Source organism: Heteronotia binoei, chromosome 5 (genome assembly GCF_032191835.1).
Source record: "Heteronotia binoei isolate CCM8104 ecotype False Entrance Well chromosome 5, APGP_CSIRO_Hbin_v1, whole genome shotgun sequence".
Taxonomy (NCBI): domain Eukaryota; kingdom Metazoa; phylum Chordata; class Lepidosauria; order Squamata; family Gekkonidae; genus Heteronotia; species Heteronotia binoei.
The window spans coordinates 78492065-78517780 of NC_083227.1; the positions used below are offsets into that span (position 1 = coordinate 78492065).

General features: G+C 44.7%; 1 protein-coding gene across 1 annotated transcript in view; it reads right to left on the reverse strand.

Moving 5' to 3' along the window:
* Positions 1–23839, reverse strand: part of CHST13 (carbohydrate sulfotransferase 13) — an 84161-nt gene extending 60322 nt beyond the window's left edge. The window contains exon 1 of the mRNA XM_060239673.1: positions 23560–23839. Within this exon, the coding sequence (XP_060095656.1) occupies positions 23560–23653 (94 nt within the window). The 5' untranslated portion in view covers positions 23654–23839. The remainder of the gene's footprint in view (positions 1–23559) is intronic.
* Between the last annotated feature and the right edge of the window lie 1877 nt (positions 23840–25716).

The following is a 25716-nucleotide window of genomic DNA, read 5'->3' on the forward strand; positions in this document are numbered from 1 at the left end:
ACTACAGTACATAATTTAATTAAAGAACCTCATAATTCTGTTCTTTGCTGCAACAGAGATGTAAAGTAGTCCTATGGAACTAGGCAGCTGAACTGATATAAAACCAATATAAATTGGTACCAGATATGTACTAGGATCTTTAGCACTGAAAGGTAAACTGCATCCACTTCAGTGGGAGATGTCAGGACTTGAATGTACAGAGAAAATTATTTGCTATACAATCTCTCCCTGAAATTGTGTTTTAAAAAAAAATTTCTTCAGCACTGTTGAGGTGCTCTGCAATGTTAAGGAGGGCAGTTTAAACCCATCATATGACATTCAATCCAGGGAGAGTCTTTAAATTACAGGGAGCACATTAGGGGTGTGCATTTGGTTCGGCCGAACCTAATCAACTGCCGAATCACCCCTGATTCGGCTGTAAATGGAATCGCATACAGCCGATTCCAATTGGGGCCCATTATGCAGGAGCCGAGTATAGCTCCCCGTATACTTCCGTATAAATATTTGGAAGTATACAGAAGTCAATGCAAAAGGTGGGAAAGGGGCTTCTGCAGCCTCAGGGGAGCTGCTTGCCTCCTTTCCCGCCTTTGGTAGCCTTTTCCCGCCTCTCCCATAGCCTCCCTGGGATCAGGGAGGGGTAGAGGGGGAAGAGGAGCCCCAGCAGCCAATCCAAAGCATGCATTTGCAAAATGCATTGCAAATGCATGCTTTGAAGGGCTTTTGTGTAGCTGATCCTCCAGCCATCAGCAACAATGTTGTTCTTTTATCTGGCCAATCACAGAGCAGTGCTATTTTTTGAAACTGCTCTCTGTAGGGCCAGAGAACCTTTTTAGGAAGTCTGCCTGGCTGGACTCCTCCATTGCTGCTGTGTTGGTGTGAGATTGTGCTGTGCTGGCCCTTGGCCTCAGGCAGCTGCTGCTGCTCAGCCTTACCAGACTTGCCTGGAGTAGAGAAGACGTCTAAAAGGTAAGACAGTCTTGGGGTTCTTGTTTTTATTTTAGTTGGTAAAAGGACTTTTTAAGACTCAGAGTCCCTTTACTTGTCCAGATTTGGGTGGTGGGTACTAGCTTATTTGGGGTTAGGGGGTTCTGCTGGGGGGGCGGGTTGCCAATTTGCCCATATCTTTCTTTAGTGAGAGGACTTTTAAAAGTGCAGTGTCCTTTTACTTTTCCGGATTTGGGTGGCTTGGATTTCTTGGGGTTAGGGTGAAGGTTTTTTGGGGGGGAGGGGTTGGTAAAGTTCCTGTATTGTTAAGGGTTAAGTTTTTTACTGTTTTAAAAGGATTCTGTGTTTGATTTGTTGCTGCTGTGTTGTGCTGCTGTTGTTCCTTTTCTCTTCTGGTTCTGGTTCTTGGGGCGGGGGTGCTGTTTGGCCTAATTTTCATTGTTTAAAAGGTCATTTTTTTAACAGTTGAGTTTCTTGGCCTTCTCCTGTTGTCCCTTTTCCTGGTTCTGGTATTTTTTTTGGGGGGAGACCCAGAACCAGCAGGCTTGTTGTGCTTGACCAGCTCTCCCCATGTTGTTTGGGGCAGGGCTGGAGAGCTGGCATCTGTAGATTGTGTGTTCTGTGGCAGGGAAGCTGGCACCTGGATGAGAGACCCAGAACCAGTAGGCTTGTTGTGCTTGGCCAGCTCTCCCCTTGTTGTTTGGGGCAGGGCTGGAGAGCTGGCATCTGGGTTTGCTGCAGCCAGGTCTGCAGAGCAGACCTTGAGCAGATTGTGTTTTGTGTGGCAGTGACGTTGGCAACTAGGTTTATATTGGTTCCAGGCCTGCAGGGTTCATAGAGTAGATAGAGGTATGTAGTGCATTTGGGTCCTATAGAGATTATCTGGTGTGAAGTTAGGTTTGGCTTTGGGTGCCCCAGGAATTGGACCCCCTGGTCCAATTTTTTTTGGGGGGGGCCTTGTGGGTTTTGTGTGGGACAGTGCCCTGAAGCTGCACAGCAGTTTGGGGGGCTCTCCTCAAAACCTCCTGGCCCAATCTTTTTGGGATTTGGGGGTTTTGTAGGGGAGAGTCCCCTGTGGGTTCCCTGCAGTTTTAGGGGCTCTCCCTCAAACCCCCTGCCCCCCAGTAGCCTCTAATTATGTCCTATGTTGCCATTGATTTCAATGGCCCATAGGGTATAATGGTGGAATAGGGGCACCCTCTTTGGGTGCCCCTGGAATGGGACCCCCTGGCCCAGTCTTTTTGGGACTTGGGGGGTTTGTAGGGGAGAGTCCCCTGCAAATTTGGGGGCTCTCCCTCAAACCCCCTTCCCTCCAGGCGGCTTCAAATATACCCTATTTGACATTGATTTCAATGGCCCATAGGGTATAATGGGGCCATATATTCGGAAATAGCCGCACATCTACCGTATATGTGGCTATTTCAACTACGGAATTCAGAAATATATGGGATTTCGTATTTCTTTCCCCCGTATACTTCCGAATCCGTGTACTTCCGAATTATTTTTTTTTTGCATATCCCTAGAGCACATGCCAGTCCCTAGTGGCTGACATTGAAGCTCTGTATATTGTATGTTGTAGTACAAATAACTGTTTAACCTTTTTCCAAAGAATTTGCCTGAATTGGAAGGGGGGGGGGAGTAGGCTGGATCTCTTCCACTAATGAAGGCACTTCTCCTCCTGAGTAAGAAGTCTTTTGTTAATGTTTATAGCAGACCATAGCTGAAAGTTCCATATTTATTCTGATGAGAATATCCATGACAGGGAGTCACTGTCAACCCATCCTGTGTGCAGGGACCTTCATTTATCCCCCTCTGGCCTCAGAGCTTTTAAGTGTGTGTGTGTGTGTGGGGGGGGCTTTTCAAAAATCCAGTGGGGCCTCCCACATGATTTGAATCGCTGGCAGGGGTGGCCTTCAAGTGACAGCAAAGGTGCAGAGGGAAGGCCACGGCTTTTGCTCTCTGCCACCAGCAAAGGGCTGCCTCTGCCAGAGATCCAAATTGCGTGAAAGGTGGCAGAAGCAGCCGTCAGCCTCACTGCATGATTTATAGGCCCTGCCAACCAAGCCTTTAAATCATGCAAAGGCACTCCCGTCCTCCCCATGATCCAAATCATGTGGGAGGGGCAGCAGGAGCAGTTGCCAGCCCTCCTGCAAAACTGGTTGAAGGAACCTATAAATTGTGTGGGGAGGCTGGCGGCTGCTCCCATCGCCTCTCCCGTGAGATTTGGATTGTGAGGAGGGAGGTGGCAGTGGCAGGGAGCAAAGGCCACTGGTTGGGAGCCTCAAGCTGGGGGCCCCACCCAGAAATCAGGGGCAGGGCCTGGTTTGGAAACTGAAGTCACCTGCCAGCTGTTGCGAATCCTGAAGGAAGGAGGCAGGTTCTATTTCACCAGAGACTACTTTGGGGGGGGGGGAGGAGAAGGAGGAGAGGAAGAAAAAGAAGAGATAATTTTATACCCCACCCTTCAGTATTTGGAGGAGTTTTGGAGCAGCTTTACAATCACCTTCCCCTCCCCTTCCCATAACAGACACTCTGTGAGGTAGGTGTGGCTGAGAGAGTTCTGAGAGGAGAAGAGTGGTTTATACCCCACTCTTCACTACCCAAAGAAGTCTCAAAACAGCTTACATTTGCCTTCCTTCCCTCTCAACACAACAGGCAGGTGGGGCTGAGAGAGCTCTGAGAGAACTGTGACTGACCCAAGGTCACCCAGCTGGCTGCATGTGGAGGAGTGGGGAATTATACCTAGTTCTTCAGATCAGAGCCCGCAGCTCTTAACTACTATACCACATCTGGCTCTCAAAAGCAACAGTAAAGCAGAGAATATTTCTAGATATCACTACCCTCCCCCCAACAAAGCTCAGTTTTCCCAAGCTCCAAAGTTATGGCAACAGAGGAACAGCTGTAAAGTTTGGAGAAGCTTTACTCTGCCCCAAATACAGCAACAAGACAGCGCTGTTCGAGCAGCCACTGCAAACAGAACACACAGGGAGAAAACATGCACAAGGAAAAACAAACCCATTTGCTAGCTTCAATATTTGCAATGCTAAAATAGAAATGCTAACAGAAGCAAAGGGATACTGCCAACCAAGCTTCTAGTGAGAAAGGCCCCAAGTACAGTGTTGTTTCCTATACAAGCAGATCAGCAACTTCTTTTTTGACCAAAAAATACAAAATCAGGGCCCATATTTTGAACAGAGCAAGTAGAAGGACTACCATAGGTTCTAGCCCCTGACTCACTCCCAGTTACATTAAGACACAAAGAGCTCTTGAATTTGCCGCTCCCAAACATAAGCAGCAGCAAATGCTTCAGCTGGACGTTCCCTAGGTTTGCTAGGTACCCCATAGCAACTGGTGTTTGTGTGTGTGGGGGGGGGGGGGGGGACTTAGTGGCAGCAAACTGAGGCCATGATCTCTGTCACCAGCAATATGTTGACATAACTTTTGACCTGCACCAGAAGTGATGTCATAATGTTGGCGATGCAGGGATGCTCTGGTATTTGGGCAAAAACTCTATGATAGAAGCCAGTTTTATCACAGAGGCTTTACCCAAATACCAGAGTGTCCAAGACTCACTGGTGACATGATGACGTTGCTTCCAGTGCACACCAAAGTGATGTCACCACATCGCCAGCAACAGAGGCCTAGGACTCAGTTTGCTACTGTTAAGTTCCCCCACTGGCTGGCTGAACAGCATCAAGTGAGCGGCCCCAAAGTGGGGGATCCCCCAGCCCTGGCAGGGGTCTGGGAACCCTAGCTTCCCCCTAAACTACTTACTTTAAGACTTGGTTTCTTTACTTTAAGACTTAATTTCTTTGCTACCTATAGACAGCAACAATGTGTGTTCAGTTATCACACCAGGCCAACACCAGCTTCATCAAATAGCCTCTGGGATCCTAACTAAGTATGTTGGCCTGATTTGCAAGGGTAGCAGAAAAACTTAAGAGAAGCTTGAAGCTTAAAGACGACAAAAGGGACTACACAAGTGTGTTCTGGGCACCCCATTTAAATCTAGTCCTGAGGCTTGCTTTCAAAGGGCAGCACAGAAGTTAGGGTTGCCAGCCTCTAGGTGGAGCATGGGTATTCTCCTGGAATTAGAACATCTACAGACTACAGAGATTGGTTCTTCTTGACAAAATAGCAGCCTCAGAGGGCAGACTCTAAGATAGCATTGCATCTCTGCCGTATTCCACACACACACACACACACACACACACACACTGTGGCTAATAGCCACAGGGGTCAACCTTACAGTGGCTGACAGCTGACAGCCACAGCCTTACAGTGGCTTTCCTCTTTCCTTGAGGGTCGGGGACAAAGGGTGGCAATTGGAGGAGAGCTGTCCCAGAGACACTCACTCAATTGTGGGGTGCCGCAGGGAGCAGTTCTCTCTCCGATGCTATTCAACATCTTTATGCACCCCCTTGCCCATATTGCCCGGAGACATGGACTGGGTTGCCATCAGTACGCTGATGACACCCAGCTCTATCTATTGATGGGTGACCGGACTGGCAATGCCCCGGAAAATCTGGACTGAGCGTTGCAAGCCGTGGCAGACTGGATTAAGCTGAGTGGGCTGAAACTGAATCCAGCGAAGACAGAGGTCCTTTGCCTGGGTCGCGGCGGTTTAGGGAATGGGGTCTCTCTCTCAGTTTTTGACGGGGCGCAACTGATAGCAGTGCGCAGAGTTAAGAGCTTGGGAGTTCTACTGGAGCCTCCCTTGACAATGGAGGCCCAGATAGAAGCTACTGCCAAGTCCGCCTTTTTTCACCTTAGACGGGCGAGGCAGCTGGCCCCCTTCCTGGAGCGCGGCGACCTGGCAACAGTGATCCACACAACGGTCACCTCGAGGTTGGACTACTGTAATGCCCTCTACATGGGGCTGCCCCTGTACCGAACCTGGAGACTGCAGCTAGTGCAAAATGCAGCAGCCAGGCTGCTACTGGGACTGCCTCGGTGGGAACATGTGCAGTCTGGGCTGCGGGAATTGCACTGGCTGCCAATTGTCTACCGGGTTCGTTACAAGGTGCTGGTCATTACCTTTAAAGCCCTATATGGTCGAGGACCTGCCTACCTTAGGGACCGCCTCTCTCCATATGTTCCCCAGAGGGCACTGCGATCAAGCTCAAAAAATCTTCTTGAAATCCCTGGGCCAAAAGAAACTAGATTAAAAGCTACCAGAGAACAAGCGTTCTCTACAAAGGCCCCCCAATGGTGGAATCAATTGCCGGAAGAGGTGCGGGCCCTACGGGATCTTAACCAGTTCCGTAGGGCCTGCAAAACTGCCCTCTTCCAGCTAGCTTTTTAAGACAGAACTCCTGATAAGATCAGTAATACCGAGCCATCTTATACGCCATTCGATTGTATTTTAATGTCATACTGTTTTATTGGTTTTATTGTCTAAATTATTAATTATATTATCTGTTATTTATCTGTATCATGGTTTACCATGTCCTGTTAGCTGCCCTGAGCCTGCCTAGGCGGGGAGGGCGGGGTATAAATAAAAGTTTATTATTATTATTATTATTATTATTATTATTATTATTATTATTATTATTATTATTATCTAACCCCTTCTTGAAGGTGGCTATGCTTGTGGCCGCCACCACCTCCTGTGGTAGTGAATTCCACATGTTAATCACCCTTTGGGTGAAGAAGTACTTCCTTTTATCCGTTTTAACCTGTCTGCTCAGCAATTTTATCGAATGCCCACAAGTTCTTGTATTGTGAGAAAGGGAGAAAAGTACTTCTTTCTCTGCTTTCTCCATCCCACGCATTATCTTGTAAACCTCTATCATGTCACCCCGCAGTCGACGTTTCTCCAAGCTAAAGAACCCGAAGTGTTTCAACCTTTCTTCATAGGGAAAGTGTTCCAGCCCTTTATTCATTCTAGTTGGTCTCTTCTGGACTTTCTCCAATGCTATAATATCCTTTTTGAGGTGCGGCGACCAGAACTGCACACAGTACTCCAAATGAGACCGCACCATTGATTTATACAGGGGCATTATGATACTGGCTGATTTGTTTTCAATTCCCTTCCTAATAATTCCCAGCATGGTATTGGCCTTTTTTATTGCAATCGCACACTGTCTTGACATTTTCAGTGAGTTATCTACCACGACCCCAAGATCTCTCTCTTGGTCAGTCTCTGCCAGTTCACACCCCATCAACTTGTATTTGTAGCTGGGATTCTTGGCCCCAATGTGCATTACTTTGCACTTGGCCACATTGAACCGCATCTGCCACGTTGACGCCCACTCACCCAGCCTCAACAGATCCCTTTGGAGTTCCTCACAATCCTCTCTGGTTCTCACCACCCTGAACAATTCAGTGTCATCCGCAAACTTGGCCACTTCACTGCTCACTCCCAACTCTAAATCATTTATGAACAAGTTAAAGAGCATGGGACCCAGTACTGAGCCCTGCGGCACCCCATTGCTTACCATCCTCCACTGTGAAGACTGCCCATTTATACTCACTCTCTGCTTCCTATTACTCAGCCAGTTTTTGATCCACAAAAGGACCTGTCCTTTTACTCCATGACTCTCAAGCTTTCTAAGGAGCCTTTGATGAGGAACTTTATCAAAAGCTTTCTGGAAGTCAAGGTAAACAACATCTATCAGGTCTCCTTTGTCCACATGTTTGTTCACCCCCTCAAAGAAATGTAACAGGTTAGTGAGGCAAGATCTTCCCTTACAGAACCCATGCTGAGTCTTCCTCAATAACCCATTTTCATCAATGTGCCTACTCATTCTGTCCTTGATAATGGTTTCTACCAACTTTCCTGGTATTGAAGTCAGACTGACTGGCCTGTAATTTCCCAGATTGCCTCTTCTACCCTAACTCCACCCCCCCCCCCAAATATCCAAGAATTTCCCAAGCCAGAGTTGGCAACCCTAGAAGTTAGCCAAATGCTTCAGCACATTCCCAGCATCTTGTCTAAACTGGGCTTTTGGCCACCATGCCACGTACTTTAGGGTGACCCCTGTAACTGCTCAGAAACTTCACTTGGTACAAAATGCTAGATGGAGTCAGTAAAAATATGCACGTTACACATAATTTGTGAGTGCTGCTTGGCAAACTATCTATTTCCAAGTACAATTCTCAATGCATTGGTTTTCACTTCTAAAGGTTCCATAGCCTGGAGTCTCATATATGCAAGACCACCTCTCTCTGTATATTTTTCAGCAACAGTTATGCTTTGTTAAGGAGTCTTTTTCTCAGCTAGTATCTTTTGATCCATACCCCTGGCCACCAGTGGTCTACATTTAGTTCTGCAGCAAATTTCTAGCTCACAAAAAGCCAACTTCAGCACTGATGTTAAAAGGAACAGCTGTTGCAGTTTAGTTGTAACAACCATTAAAATTATAAGCAGGGAACTATGCCACCAGAAGATCTGGGACAACACTGTTGTACTTTTGAAGCTATCATCTTCTACCAAGCTTACAAACAAAAATTGTTAGGTCCTATTTAAAGTGAGGAGAGTAGTGTTTCTGGAAATGGAGCTTCCAGTCTCATTCCCATTCTTCAGCCTGCTCTGCCCACTGAAATCATGCCCCCATGGTGGGGAGGGGAGTCAGCAGACCCTCAGAAATGAGGAACTGGCAATACCAATTCCTCTTTCTGCTGGCAGAATTCACTTTTGTCTGTAGAATAACCACATAAGCCAGTGATTCTACCGGGTTATCCCACAACGATGAAGAGTGTGGAAGTGATCTTTTTCATGGGACAAGCTACAAAGACAGGAGAAAGTTTTGAAATCTCCCAAAGCTCCTCCGTATTCTGCCTAAAGAAGGATTCTGTATAACATGAGAGGCTGCATGTTTTGCCCAAAAAAGGTGATCTGTAAGGAGACTTAGTTGTGACTGTGCAGCCTGATCTATGTATGTGAAAGGCTGCAGGGATAACCTGAAAATTTGGAGGAGAGTGTGCAGGAAGTCTCCAATTCAGTAGAATTTGCACAGAAGTGTTGTAACATGTAGCCTATATTTATAAATCATTTAACTTCTGATGGATCCCACAGCCATTTAGAATCTCAAAGGCTCTGCTAAAGACAGTGCGGCACTTTGAAGACTGAAAGTTAAGGCTCTAATTCTACCTCCATCAGTCAGCATTTTTTTTTAAAAACAACCTCATTGACTTCAGCAGATCAAGTTCAGATTCTCTATAGCACTAACTGGATGCATGATTCATCATGTACATGTTATGACAGGACAAAAATTTGGATTTAGGAATCAAAGGTTCCTTTCAGGCCACAAAAGCTGTTTTATTCTACAATAAGGGAAACATTTTGTTTAATGCTGCTATAAAAGTCTAATTTTGCTGCTCAGACCTGAATATGTACTGTGGAAAATGCCTGATTACAGACAGAAACAAACTACGTTGGGGAGGGATGGTGGCTCAGTGGTAGAGCATCTGCTTGGGAAGCAGAAGGTCCCAGGTTCAATCCCTGGCATCTCCAAAAAAGGGTCCAGGCAAATAGGTGTGAAAAACCTCAGCTTGAGACCCTGGAGAGCCGCTGCCAGTCTGAGAAGACAATACTGACTTTGATGGACCAAAGGTCTGATTCAGTATAAGGCAGCTTCATATGTTCATATATATGTTCATATGTACGTAAGCACTGCTCCCTCCCCTCCCCCCTTTCTAAGTCTACTGAAGTCAATTGTCTAAAAAGGGTGAAACTCTGCTGAGAACTGGATGGAAAGAATAGCAGTAACATCTCCATGGTCTGAAGCTGAGAAAGCTAGCACAATCTTTATTACCAGAGTAAGAGCTTGGTTGGCCTGACTTGGGGATATCAGGTTAAGATGTCCATGATTATCCATCCATTCAGGACTTCAAATAAGGTTGGATGCCGATTTCATTTTTTACAGGCAGATCTAAAACCAACCTACTTGTTTTTCAGTGGCTTGGCTTTGGTAGTTCAGCCTGTGCTTCTGTCTTTCCTAGTATTAGGCAGGGGCTTCAAAGCAATACCTTCTCTGTCTGCCTGTCTCTGAGCTGACAGGTTTAGCCCTGGACTGACAGGTTTAGCACTACCAGGAAAATCCTGAAAAGACTCACAAAAAAAAAGACAGTTATGCTGATGAAGTAGAGGGATCCAAGTTCAAATTGCTACAAAGTCACTTTTGGGTCGATCACGTATTCTCAGCCTAACCTACCCCAGAGATATACTCAGGATAAAACTCAGCCGGGGGGGTGGGGGGTGGGGGTGGATATGCTGTCCTGAGCTCACTGGAGAAAGGACAGAATAAAACTCAAAACAAAATCACACACACGCACACAAACTTGCTCCATTGGCTTCAGCAGCTCTACATCCTCCACACTACTTTCAAGGTTTCAAGGGAAACAATGATGTGATCATGAGATTTATCCCTCCTTGCATCTGATATGAAACTTGATTCTCAATTGCCTGATTAGAACTGCCTGATCTGTAAAGAGGGCTGATTTGCTTTTGCATCTCTTTGGAAGTTGCAGCATTTGGTTCCTCTTTTAACAGGAAGGGACGCTGGCATCCCTTATCAATTCCTCATTTACCAAATCCCTTATGAGGACATTTTCAGGAAACCACAAAAGTTGAGAAAATCTAAAAAAAGAATTCCACATAAAGGGGAAAGAACACATGAAGCTCATAAGGGGGCCAGCAGATGTAGTGACTGGAAATTGACGTTGGAACCAAGACTTTGGTTCAAATCACTCCAAAGCCATGCAACTCATTGGGTGGCCTTCAGCCAACTGCAGTCTCTCAACGCAGTAACAACAAAGCTGATTGGAGGGGAAAATGAACATAAGAACATATGAGAAGCCATGTTGGATCAGGCCAATGGCCCATCCAGTCCAACACTCTGTGTCACACAGTGGCCAAAAATTTTATCTATATATATCTATATCTATCTATCTATCTATCTATCTATCTATCTATCTATCTATCTATATATATATACACACACACTGTGGCTAATAGCGACTGATGAACCTCTGCTCCATATTTTTATCTAACCCCCTCTTGAAGCTGGCTTTGCTTGTAGCCGCCACCACCTCCTGTGGCAGTGAATTCCACATGTTAATCACCCTTTAGGTGAAGAAGTACTTCCTTTTAGCCGTTTTAACCTGACTGCTCAGCAATTTCATCGAATGCCCACGAGTTCTTGTATTGTGAGAAAGGGAGAAAAGTACCTCTTTCTCTACCTTCTCCATCCCATGCATAATCTTGTAAACCTCTATCATGTCACCCCGCAGTCGACATTTCTCCAAGCTAAAGAGCCCCAAGCGTTTTAACCTTTCTTCATAGGGAAAGTGTTCCAAACCTTTAATCATTCTAGTTGCCCTTTTCTGCACTTTTTCCAATGCTATAATCCTTTTTGAGGTTCGGTGACAGAATTGCACACAGTATTCCAAATGAGACTGCACCATTGATTTATACAGGGGCATTATGATACTGGCTGATTTGTTTTCAATTCCCTTCCTAATAATTCCCAGCATGGCGTTGGCCTTTTTTATTGCAATCGCACACTGTCTTGACATTTTCAGTGAGTTATCTACCAGGACCCCAAGATCTCTCTCTTGGTCAGTCTCTGCCAGTTCACACCCCATCAACTTGTATTTGTAGCTGGGATTCTTGGCCCCAATGTGCATTACTTTGCACCTGGCCACACTGAAAGTCATCTGCCACATTGACACCCACTCACCCAGCCTCAACAGATCCCTTTGGAGTTCCTCACAATCGTCTCTGGTTCTCACCACCCTGAACAATTTAGTGTCATCTGCAAACTTGGCCAAAAATGGCTAGGATAGGCTAACTGCACTCTTTGGGAAAGCAGGATATAAACAAAATAATCCTGGTCCAGGTAGGTAGTTAGGTAACTAGATTTTATGGCACAGAAGTATCTAGGCTATATGGTGCCATTATGTTGCAAGCAGCCATGGCCCATGCTGCTTATGTGCCACTTAGGAAAATGCCGTCAGACCAGTGGTCAGCATTGCCTGCTGTAACTTGTAGGGCCTCTCTGGGGACTCACACAGAGTTCTTTCACATCATCTACCACCTGATTCTTTTTTAACTGGAAATTCCAGGGAATCAAACCTGGGACCTTCTGCATGCTAAGCAGAAGTGCTTCCAATGAACTATGCCCTGGCCCTGTATTATCACCTGTCTTTCAATCCATATGCAAGCAGCATACGAAGTAAAATCCCAGTCTACTTGAGAGTGTGTTTCTATTTCTGCTGACATGTGGCCCTTTGGCACCACATCACTATACTGTGCTCATTTGCCGGTAACAGGGTCCCACATTACACACAGGTGGGAAATGACTCTGACAAAAACTGTAGCAAAAATAACTGATTAAAAAAAAACCCTAAGAGGCTCCTCCATAGTTTGCACTTGTGCCTAGTTATAACAGGCAAAATGAAGTTGTTAGGTGAGATGAGAGGATGGACTCAAAGTCTTGTCTGCTGCTAGCATGTAAGTATGGAGTTCTGGGCAGGGAGATCTTTCAGGATTGGGTCTCTGTGTATAATATCTGCAAAAAAGAAAAATTCAGTGCTTTGATCTGCTCATCTTACAGTCAGAAACACAGCAATATGTGCAACTACAGGCCAGAGTCATGGAGTAGAATGTTTCACCTCCTCCCTCTTGTTTAATGCTGTACATTTCCGACTTGTGCAGAACAAACAGCCTGAGCTGGCATGGTAATCTCTCAGAAAGCTGCGGCATGTTGGTGTCATCAGCCAGTTCCACTTTAAACCCATCAAAAACTCTCTCTCAAAGTCTGGAGCAGCACAGTTAATTTGCATATATAATTTACTACATTCCTGTAGTTGCCTTGATCATTACTGTCTTTGAGATGTTGAATAAACTCATACATAAAAATCACCCCAAACCCCTAAATTGTCACTAAAGGGCAAGCAGTTCACCCTCAGCAACTACAGTTATCTTGAAATCCTTCTTAAAAGGAAAGCGATCTTTAGAAGATAGGCCTGGCAATTAAAACATACAGCCACATTGAGTGCAAAGAACAATGAATTTAATAGAGACCTTCAGAGTTTAACAATACAGTCTTTCACTGCAAATTGACATACTGGGTTGGATCCTGACTTGTGTTTCTGTGGGCACAACAGGCCTCCCAGTTACCAGCACAGGGGCAGGAAATTACCAGCCTCCAGCTCCAATTTTCTTGCCCAGAGAAATTGAGGAGTGGGAGAAAAGTATTACTCTGTGTAGTAATACTTGGGGAATTTTCTCTATTATCACTGTCAAAATCATTGAGACTAGAAAAGACAGCCTAGTAAAGCATCACCCAAAAGAGATATCACAGCCTCCCCAAACTCTGCCGCCCAGCCCCTCCCCACAAAAGTCTCCTGGCATTTGCCAAGGCAGTGTTAGGAACCCTCAGGTACAAGGACTTTAATTCACACAATGAGATTTTCTTGTAGAAAAAGCCCAGCGGGAACTTATTTGCATATTAGGCCACACTCTCTGACATCACCATTGTTTCAGACAGGGCTTTTTGTAGAAAAGGCCCAGCAGGAACTCATCTGCATATTAGGCCACACCCCCTGATGCCAAGCCAGCCAGAACTGTGTTCCTGTGCATTCCTGCTCAAAAACAAACAAACAAACCCTGCCTGCTCCCATGGAGGCCTGAAATGCCCCCTGATTTTGGATAACTTGGTGGGGAAAGAAAAATCACACTTGTTGAGCAGACCTTGCACCTATGGAATAGCAAGTCATATTATATTCTTTATGTAAACAAAGTTTAGAGACTACTCAACTATCTGAAAGAAGTTAAAATATCTGCTATGGTAACCTATTCTCCTCAGATTTCAGAAGCTAAGCAGGGCCAATGTAATTGCAGGCAATGGCAAACCATCTCTGAATGTCTCTTGCCTTCAAAATCCGCCACAGGTCAGCTGTGACTTCACAGCAAAAAAAAAAAAAAAAAAATGAGGAGGAGGGGTTTTAAAAAAAATTATCTGCCCAAGGCACCAAATAGGCTAGGTACTCCACTGGTCAGGTCATCAGAGTCCGCACACATACCCAGGAGGAAGGGAAAAGAGGAAACCAAACAGGAGTGCACTGGCACCTTAGAGACTAACAACATCTATTCCAGCATGAGCTTTCCACTCTATGCAGCAAGCTGACAGCAGTATCCCTATATTAATACGATATAACACAGAGGTGGCCAAACTTGCTTAATGTAAGACCCACATCAAATAAACTGTCAGATGTCTGAGAGCAGTCAGACAAGGAAGGAAGGAAGGAAGGAAGGAAGGAAGGAAGGAAGGAAGGAAGGAAGGAAGGAAGGAAGGAAGGAAGGAAGGAAGGAAGGAAGGAAGGAAGATGGGGAGAGGGAGGAGGGAGAAGAAGTGTAAAGAAAGCAACTTTAAATGCATTCTCCAAGCCACCAGCTGCCTTGGCTTGGAGAAGTGATTTCAAGAGACAAATGCCTTCACCAAGCCAGCCAATCGGGCAGTGGGGGCTTTGAGAGCCACACAATGTGTGTGAAAGAGCCACATGTGGCTCCCAAGCTGCAATTTGGCCACCCCAATATAACATGATGGTTGTCAACTTGCCAGACAGTGTGTGTTTTGCTTTCAGATATATTTGGGTGGGGTTCAGATGCAGGCTGTCAATTAAAGGTAAAGATATGGGAAAGGAAGGCTTGAGTTACACCAGTACAGCTACATTAAATTGGGTTGGACATTGCTCTTTTAAGGCACTGCTTTCTCTGCCTCACCTTCTGCTTGCAGTTCCTGTAAGTAATGTAACAGAAATGGCCTGCATTGTGAGGTCTTACCCAGAAGCAGCCAATTAGGAAATGCAAGTCAGAAGGTTGTGCCTTACCACAAAAGAGACTGGAGGGGAGGAAATTCTTGACAGAGAAAGATTAGGTCTGCACAGGGCACAAGACCTATGACTAAGAGACCTGATTGGAATTCACAGCCACATACTTCCTGCACATGTTAATAAACTTGGCTGATAGTGAAGTATTTGTTTGTGGTTTTCAGCCTGTAAATGCAGTCACACAACTGGTTCAGCATGCAAGCAACTGCATTTTGGACATACTTATTGGTATAGTACATTCCCAGGACAGGCATCAGTAGGATTGTGAGTAGATCTGCTTAGGTTTGCACTATTAGTCCATTAGTGCATTGTTCTGATCTTGTCAACGTACAGCATCCTGATCACCAGAAAGTTTCACACCACTCTTTCATCACAGATCCCTGTTGAGGTACATTCCTACATATGCACTTTTGTGGCAGAATGCACACATAAATGGCTCTATAACATTTTTCTTTTAGGATTCTGTCTCCTGAACATTAGTAACATTTATTTCATGAAGCAGAGATATGTTCCTAGAATAGAAAAATACCCAGACCAATAAATAAAAAAAATTAATGTCATTGTTAATGCAATTATCTTCCACCTTGTATGAAAGTACATTTTCAGGCTCTGGATATCTAGATACTGTAAAACAGTGTCTTCTCCCACCCACAAAACTTTTTTTTTAATCGGGATATTTTTCACACCTAAAATACAATGGAATTTGGCTTGGGGCAGAACTATACCCTAAAATATAAATACTGTTAAGTTTTTTCAGAGTGGTGCGTGAATGCTTGTATCAGGTTTTGCAAATTTTAGACCATCTGAACACATTAACAGAGAAAGAGAAAGAAAGTTATGTGTAGAGACACCTTTAAAATAAAAACAAATACAATAAATCTTATGTGGATTTCACTGGTTTACAGGAAACCTAGATAGGTATTTGATCTGGGATGTTTTAGAATCTCTCTTTCATGACAACAAAGAACTGAAAGAAACACTATGAACCTGAAAGACAGTCACTGCTCTACTTGGAGAGGGCAGACTGTCATTTCAAAGAGTAGCTGATTCATAGTGCAATCCTAAACCAAGTTACATCTTTCTAAGGAAACTAAAGTAAATGGAATTACAAGGTTGTAATTTTGTTTAGGAAATCAGACTGCAACTCTGTGCACACTTACTTGGGAGTAATTGCCACCAAATACAGTGGGACTTGCTTCTTAGAAGACATTATTAGTGTTGTGCTATTCTTATCACATGAACTTTTGCAGCTATATACCAACCGTATTTTTCGCTCCATAAGACACACTTTCCCCCCCAAAAAAAAGTGTGGGGGGGGGAAGTGTGTGCGTCTTATGCAGCGAATACTGCAAAAAAGGGGCATGGCCAAGGGCGAGCACGTGACGGCGGGCGGGAGGGTCCAATCTGCATGTGCCCCTCCCCTCCGTGAGGTGGGGCCAAGAGCACTGAGGGGGTCCGGCTCTGGTCGCGCGCCACCGCCGCCAGTCTGTGGGAAAAATAATAAGCTTTTAAAATTATTATTACTATTATTATTGCCGTCGGAGCTATGTTTTCCTTCAGGCCTCCCAAGGCCACCTTCCAGTCCTACCTTTTGAGTCAGTGAGTGCGTGAGGAGAACCCCCTCAGGATCAGGGCCGCCCCGCCTGGGAACTGCTTTGTCTTAAACAGCCCCCTCTTTTGAATGAGTTGGGAGGAAGGAAACTGACCATTAGCGATTTCTCAGTGGAACAGGCTTCCTCCTCGGGAGGTGGTGGGCTCTCCTTCCTTGGAGGTGTTTAAACAGAGGCTAGATGGCCATCTGACAGCAATGAAGATCCTGTGAGTTTAGGGGGAGGTGTTTGTGAGTTTCCTATAATATTCCAGCATCCCATACATGAAGCAAGCAAAGGGCTTGGGGGCTTAACACAAATCAGAGATGATCCATGATTGGCTCTGGTTATTTACAGCTATCAGTCCACCATCCTGTAGAATCACGTCTATGATGCTGCTCTATTTTATCACACTAGATTTCCTCCCCTCCCTACAACGGATACACTTTTGCTAATACAGTTGTCTGCAGAATTATTTGCTTTTTAGTTAAAAAGTAAATAGCAAAGCCCGGCCATGGATTAAAATCCTGACTTCTCTTACTCAATGTGATCAGAGTAGTTGTACCCAAAGCAATGCAAAACCATTTTACATTTGGTGAAGGAGTATTTGCACTGATTTCATCTAGAACTGAATCCCTAAATGTTAGTGCATTCCCCCCCACCAATTCAGTGAGGCCCAGTAAGATAAACTACTGGTGCTTTTAAAGTACATGATTAGCAGACATATTCAAACACAGTTTTCTCAAAACTGTAGAAGTTGTCTAGCAAACTCTGTATAATGACATAATGGTAAATTTTATCACATACATCAACCTCATCATGCCCTGTTTGAGCTTCTGTTATTCATCAACTCAATTATAGCTTCCCCCAATAAAATAAAATTGTAATGTCATCTCTTTCCATCCATACTGATTATACAAGAAGGAAACTCTGATCAGCTAAATTTATAACAGCTGCATCATGAAAAATGGCAATAGAATATCAAAACCTAACTTCCACACCATCATATTTTGCTGAAAGTACCAAAAGTAAGTACTTTGCAGCAAACAGGCAGGGAAATCATGAACCTTCTCAGGTCCAGGCTGTTTAGCTGTACAGCTGAAACCATTCAGTGAATGAATTAGCAAATTAATCTAGTGGAGCATTAGCCACAGGCTTTGTATCAACTTTAAATTAAGGCAGTTCCTCTGTGAAGGTCTGTTCATGGATGGCAACACTGTTGCCAATTATCTTAGTTCCTTGACTGAGCCAATGTATCTGCCATGACTTAACAGAAATGAAATGAAAATCCATGTTCATTAATTGCTGTCTTCATAAAATAGCACCCATGATATCTGGTCTTGAGATACCTCATTAAATATTGCATTAATTTTAAACAGTTAAACTCTAATTGACTAAAAGTCTTTTTTCTAGTTATACAGACTTTGGGCTTCATTCAGAGACTGTAGTGTGTTTAAATTCCACTAACATCAATGCAACCACCACTCAATCGGGCATTTAAAGAATCACTGAAAATGGTATGCCATTAAAGGTTACTGAAATCAAAATTACTGAAAGTGCGTTTAACTTACTCTGAACTCCACTCAAGGTATGAAATTAAAAATGTTTTTATCCAGAGAGGTAATGCAACATGTCGAATCAAAAAACACATACAAGATGTGAGTTTACACTTGGATCCAACCTGCTTTTCCAGTGGGCAAAAAGGGAAGAAGAGGATCCCCTTTAACTGCCCCCCCCCCACAAGACAATGTTGGGAGCCAGGGGACTTGCATGTGGTATGGGAGCTGTAGTAAGGAGCAGAATCAGACGACAATGAGTGAAAAAGCTAGCTGGATCCAACCCGTATTCTAGCTTGTTCTCCCAAAACCAGATGCTACAATCAGCTTAAGACCAAATACACTACACAGCAGTCTTTTGGGGCACATAACCCTAACTCCAGAAGAGTCATACGAGCATGTTCCCAGGACTGAAAAACACCTTGCACTTAAATTATCTGCAATGGGGCTAGTATACTAATGGGGAGATTCAGTCTCACAGGAAAGAGAGGGGGAGTTGGGACAGCTTCTCACTTTGAGAGGCCTTTGTCTCCTCTGGTTCATCTTTCCTCCATCCTGAGGTTCAGTGAGGTTATTACTCACTGAAAATGTCAAGACAGTGTGCGATTGCAATAAAAAAAGGCCAATGCCATGCTGGGAATTACTAGGAAGGGAACTGAAAACAAACCAGCCAGTATCATAATGCCCCTGAATAAATTGATGGTGCGATCTCATTTGGTATACTGTGTACAATTCTGGTCACCACACCTCAAAAAGGATATTATAGCATTGGAAAAAGTTCAGAAAAGGGCAACTAGAATGATTAAAGGGTTGGAACACTTTCCCTATGAAGAAAGGTTCAAACTCTTGGGGCTCTTTAGCTTGGAGAAACGTCGACTGCGGGGTGACATGATAGAGGTTTACAAGATTATGCATGGGATGGAGAAAGTAGAGAAAGAAGTCCTTTTCACCCTTTCTCACAATACAAGAACTCATGGGCATTCAATGAAATTGCTGAGCAGTCGGGTTAAAACTGATAGAAGGAAGCACTTCACCCAAAGGGTGATTAACACGTGGAATTCACTGCCACAGGTGGTGGTGGCAGCTACAAGCATAGCCAGCTTCAAGAGGGGGTTAGATAAAAATAAGGAGCAGAGGTCCATCAGTGGCTATTAGCCACAGTGTGTGTGTGTGTGTGTGTGTGTGTATTTTTGGCCACTGTGTGACACAGAGTGTTGGATTGGATGGGCCATTGGCCTGATCCAACATTGCTTCTCTTATGTTCTTATGTTTCAGTCCCTCACTTCCCCTACATGTAATCAGAAGGCACATGACACACCAGCTTTGCTGAAGCTAAGATGATCTGGGTCTGATAAGTACCTAGATGGGAAACTTTCTGAGAATCCCATGACTGTTGCCTTGAGTTCCATGCAGAAGAAAGCCAGAATATAAAGGTAGCAAATAAAAGCCATGATTCCTGATAGTCCGTCTAACTGAACTGCAGTTTGCTATGCATCCAGTAGCCCACTGTTGTGTGTGTAGATGTCTAGATCAGAACCAGGGGGTTGCCATGAAGCTGCTACTCCATACCAAGTCAGACCATTGGTCTATCTATGTCAGAACTGTCTACTCTGAAGGTCTCCAGCTCCAGTCTTGGGATCTTTTGCATCACCTGCTATCTCACCCTTTCAAGTGGAGATGCCAGGGATGGGGCCTTTTGCAAGCAAAGCTGATGCTCTACCACTGAGCCATGGTTCCACCTAAGAGTACCTCTATCTAGGACCCAGACAACTATTAGATGTCTTACTGGCTTAACAGTATACTTTTCAGATCTTTCACAGTACTCCCCATTATTGAATATTAGACGTGTGTGCAAGAACATCACGTTGGTAGCACATGTGCTCAAAGCTGCACGCACAAATCACTCAGTTAGTTTGGAGAAGTTTTTATATCCCCCAGAGAATGGCATAGAAAGGGATATCACTAGACAGAGAGCTGGACCAGAATCTGGGTGACCCAGTTCCATCTCTGCTATAGACTCACTGAATTACACCAGTGTCTATTTCAAGATCAGCTTCTACATAAGAAAAGCCATGTTGGATCAGGCCAATAGCCCTTCCAGTCCAACACTCTGGGTCACACAGTATACATATAAAAGCTAATAGCCACAGTATATATACAATAGCTAATAGCCACTGATGGACCTCTGCTCCATATTTTTATCCAATCTCCTCTTGAAGCTGGCTATGGTTGTAGCTGCCACCACCTCCTGTGGCAGTGAATTCCACATGTTAATCACCCTTTGGGTGAAGAAGTACTTCCTTTTATCCATTTTAAACTGACTTCTCAGCAATTTCATTGAATGTCCACGAGTTCTTGTATTGTGAGAAAAGGAGAAAGGTACTTCTTTCTCTACTTTCTCCATCCCATGCATAATCTTGTAAACCTCTATCATGTCACCCCTCAGTCGACGTTTCTCCAAGCTAAAGTGCCCCAAGTATTTTAACCTTTCTTCATACTGCCTATTTATACTCACTCTCTGCTTCCTATTAATTAGCCAGTTTTTGATCCACAAGAGGACCTGTCCTTTTACTCCCTGACTCTCGAGCTGACTAAGGAGCTTACTAAGGAGCCTTTGATAAGGAATTTTATCAAAAGCTTTCTGGAAATCAAGGTAAACAACATCTATTGGGTCCCCTTTGTCCACATGTTTGTTCACCCCCTCAAAGAACTGTAACAGGTTAGTGAGGCAAGATCTTCCCTTACAGAACTCATGCTGAGTCTTTCTCAATAACTTGTGTTTATCAATGTGCCTACTCATTCTGTCCTTGATAATGGTTTCTACCAACTTTCCCGGTATTGAAGTCAGACTGACTGGCCTGTAATTTCCCAGATCTCCTCTGGAACCCTTTTTAAAGATGGGGGTGACATTTGCTACCTTCCAGTCCTCAGGAACGGAGGCAGATTTCAATGAAAGATTATGTATTTTTGTCAGGAGATCCACAAGTTCAATTTTGAGTTCTTTCAGAACTCTTGGATGTATGTCATCCGGACCTGGTGACTTATTAGTTTTTAATTCGTCAATCAGTTGTCGGACCTCCTCTCTTGTCACCTCAATCTGACTCAGGTCTTTCAACACCCCTTCCAAAATTAGTGGTTCTGGAGTGGGCAAACACTTCTCATCTTCCACAGTGAAGACGGAAGCAAAAAATGCATTCAGCTTCTCAGCCATTTCCCTATCCTCCTTCAGTAATCCTTTTACCCCTTGGTCATCCATGGGTCCCACTGCCTCCCTGGCTGGTTTCCTGCTTCTATTATATTTGAAAAATTTTTTATTGTTGGTCTTTATGTTTTTTGCAATATGCAATATGCTTCTCATAGTCCCTTTTTGCCTGCCTGATCACAGTCTTGCATTTGATTTGCCACAGCCTGTGTTCCCTTTTATTAATCTCACTTGGACTAGCTTTCCACCGCTTAAAGGAGTCCTTCTTACCTTTTACAGCTTCCATTACTTTGTTTGTTGACCATGCAGGCCTTTTCTTATGCCTGTTTGTGCCTTTCCTAACTCGTGGTATGTATTTTATCTGAGCTTCTAGGATTGTAGTTTTAAATAGCCTCCAAGCCTCCCCAAGGGTTTTGACTGTATTTACCTTTCCTTTCAGTTTCCTCTTCACATGCCTCCTCATCTCAGAGAACTTACTCTTTTTAAAGTTAAATGTAGTTGTGCTGGTCTTTTGGAGCAACTACCTTTTTATACAAATGGTGAAATCAATAATGTTATGGTCACTGCTCCCAAGCGATGCAATCACTTTTACATCTCTCACCAAGTGTTGGGCATTACTTAGGACCAAATCCAGGATCGCCCCACCCCTGGTAGGTTCTGTGACCATCTGCTCCACAGCAGTCATTGAGAGCATCTAGAAATTCAATCTCTTTCTCTCGACCAGAACACATATTGACCCAATCAATCTGCGGGTAGTTAAAATCACCTATTACAACACAGTTTTTACTTTATCTTTAATCCTTCCATCATATTATAATCATCCTCTAGCTTTTGATTTGATGGGCGATAACAAACTCCCATAGCTAAATTTCCTTTTGGCCCTCTATTTCAACCCAAAGCATTTCTAGAAGGGAATCTAATTCACATATACAGGTTTGCTTGCACAGGGTTATGTTCTTATTTTCACATCTTCCTGCAGCCTTTGCATCTATCAAGGAAAGTGATCTTAGCTAGAAAATATGTAATATTTCAAAGAGATTTTTGCCCTGAGGCCACTTCCTTGATTCAACTCAACAAGGATTTTCCAGCAAGTTGGTATCTGCTAACTGAAGTATTTCACGTACCTGGCATTAACACACAACGTGCCACAGTTCAGATAAGTAAACCCACAAAGCTCTTGTTTATTTCATGAAAGTTACCAATAGCTGAAGGTCCGTTTGAATTCACAGACCTGGCTTGGTGTCATTTCATAGAATTAAAGGCTGGGATTGCGCTCTGATCCTCCAAGCCTGGAGACACTTAGAAGCACATTCCAGCAAATCAAAAGGCCCTTAATTTCAAGCAAATATATTGGTACCTCAAAAGGATATTATAGCATTGGAAAAAGTCCAGAAAAGGGCAACTAGAATGATTAAAGGGTTGGAACACTTTCCCTATGAAGAAAGGTTAAAACGCTTGGGGCTCTTTAGCTTGGAGAAACGTCGACTGCGGGGTGATATGATAGAGGTTTACAAGATAATGCATGGGATGGAGAAAGTAGAGAAAGAAGTACTTTCTCCCTTTCTCACAATACAAGAACTCGTGGGCATTCAATGAAATTGCTGAGCATTCGGGTTAGAACGGATAAAAGGAGGTACTTCTTCACCCAAAGGGTGATTAATGTGTGGAATTCACTGCCACAGGAGGTGGTGGCAGCTACAAGCATAGCCAGCTTCAGGAGGGGGTTAGATAAAAATATGGAGCAGAGGTCCATCAGTGGTTATTAGCCACAGTGTGTGTGTGTGTGTGTGTGTGTGTGTATAATTTATTTATTTTTTTGCCACTGTGTGACATAGAGTGTTGGACTGGATGGGCCATTGGCCTGATCCAACATGGCTTCTCTTATGTTCTTATTAACCCATTTTACTGTTCAGGTTTTAAAAAAAAAAGTTATATAGCAATGTGATCATATTTTACAGAACACTTTGAAATGTATCCAGTGATTACAGTCCAGCAGTCTTTTTAATGGACACCTTGTCTTTTACATCTTTGGAACAGAAAGGGGACAGGACCCTACCAGTGTTCCCTCTAAGTTGAGTTAGCGTGAGCTAGCTCACAGATTTTTAGCCTCCAGTTCACACGTTTTTGTCCTATCTCAGGAAGGATGGTCCCAGAGCACACTAATTTATGCAGTAGCTCACAACTCTAATGCCGGTAGCTCACAACTTTGATACCAGTAGCTCACAAAGTAGAATTTATGCTCACAAGACTCTGCAGCTTAGAGGCAACACTGACCCCTACTTATGACTACAGAAGCTTCCCCGCGTGCGATGCAAGCATTTACCGAAAAAGAAACTTAAGAATGGAAAGAAAGGACCGAAAGTTGCTAAAAGAGGCAGGAAGGACGGGAGAGAGGAAGCTTTGCTTGCAGGGTGAATGTTTAACTTACCTGGGTTCAGGCTGCTCTGGAAGTAGAAGACCACCAGGAGCAAAGAGCCCAGACAAGTGGCCAGGACCATCCGGCAGATCCTGCTTTTTCTCATCCTCTTTCCTACCAGGCATCCCCTGAGGAGGCCAGCCAGGCGTGCAAGTCCGGGGAAGCAGCCGGAGAATCGCGGCAGCTGCTCATGGCTCGGTTTGCCCTGGCTGGAGCTGCTGCAGCTGCTCTTCGTTACAGTCCAAGCTCCGTCCAGTCTCACTCGAAAGCATGAACCGCACGGCAGCCGCGGTAGAGGATTCCCCCCCCCTCCCGGGCGATGGGAAAGAGCTGCAGCAGAGGGCAGGGCCCTACTAAACCAGCGGGCGGAGGGGGGAGGAAGAAACAGGCACGCGTCTCCGGGCAGCCCCCTCAGAGGGTTCCCCCTTGTGCCGCTCGTCTCATGGCTGCTTCTGTTCAGCCTGGTCAAGACAATCAGGCGAAGCCCGCCGACGAGCAGCTTGTTGCACGACCCGTTTGGGAAGCGTGGAAGGAGGGTTTCCCCCCCTCCTTCCTGCCCCATGGATTCGTCCAGCTGAAGAGTAATAGCTAGGCGTGCAACGTTAAAGTTGGGGGGCGTCACTTTTTTGGCAGTTGGATGGGTATCTAGAGGCTCCGTTATGACCTGCGCCTGTTTCCCTAACATAAGGCTCAGGACCTCTGTGCTTAATGTAGAACTCAGACCCGTGAGTAAAGTTACCAATAGCAGACGCTGCTTTATGCCTCTGAGCATACAAAGAATTATTTTCATTGCAAAGGAAACTAGACTTTCCCAAGGGAGGGGAATTGCAAGGGCGACTGTATAGTTTCACCTAGAATTCGGTGATCCTTCTGGGAAAGAACAAGTTTAAAATAGCGTGGATGCTGAATCAAGCTCCAAATATTTTCTTCCAAAGTTTTCAGCACTTTAAAGACAACTGGATTTCATTGGGATTAGAGTAAGAGACCAGTTGCACCTTCAAGACGGAAAAGGGTAAAAGTCGGATCTACACAGATCTTCATGAATTCATATGATTTTTACATTGAAATGAAATCAAACCACTTTAATCCTATAGATCCTGTCCTAGACTATAGGCAGGACCACAAAAATCATGCCTCCACGAATTCGTGGCGCCTCAGCAATGCAAAAACATGTTTCCAAACCACGGATCCTCATGATTTTTGCTTTGGGCCACCCCAAGATAACCAGCCAATCACATATCAATGTCCATGGGCAGATGTTGCACTACAGAAATCATAGATCCATGGCTTCGTGGCAGCGCCAGGGACCAAAAACTTGATTCTGGACCACGGATCCTCATGGATCCACGTGATTTTTGCCTTGGATCCCCCCAAGCCTTCCATCCAGTCACATATCATGTCAATGGGCAGTGTTTGCATCACAGAAATCGTGGATCCACGGCTTTGTGGCAGCACCAGGGACCAAACCCTTGCTTTTGGACCACGGATCCTCATGGATCCACATGATTTCTGCTTTGGATCCCCCCAAGCCCTCCATCCAGTCACATATCATGTCCATGAGCAGAGTCTACAACACAGAAAGCATGGATCCACAGCTTTGTGGCAGCGCCAGGGACCAAAAACTTGATTTTGGACCACGGATCCTCATGGATCCACATGATTCCTGCTTTGGATCCCCCCCAAAGCCTTCATCCAGTCACTTTTCATGTCCATAGGCAGTGTTTGCACCACAGAAAATGTGGCTCCACAGCTCCGTGGCAGCGCCAGGGACCAAAAATATCACATGGATCCATGTGATATTTGCTTCGTATCCCCCAAGCCCTCCATACAGCCACATGTCATGTCCATGGGCAGAAATTCCACCACAGAAATCATGGATCCACTATTTCGTGGCAGCATCAGGGACCAAAAACTTGCTTTTGGACCACGGATCCTCATGGATCCACATGATTTCTGCTTCGGATCCCCCCAAGCCCTCAATCCAATCACATATCTTGTCCATGAGCAGAGCCTGCACCACAGAAATTGTGGATCCACGTCTTCGTGGCAGCGCCAAGTACCAAAAACTTGATTTTGGACCACGGATCCTTATGGATCCACATGATTTCTGCTTCGGAGAAATCTGCCTTGGATCTGCCTTGGATCCCCCCAAGCCCTCCATACAGTCAC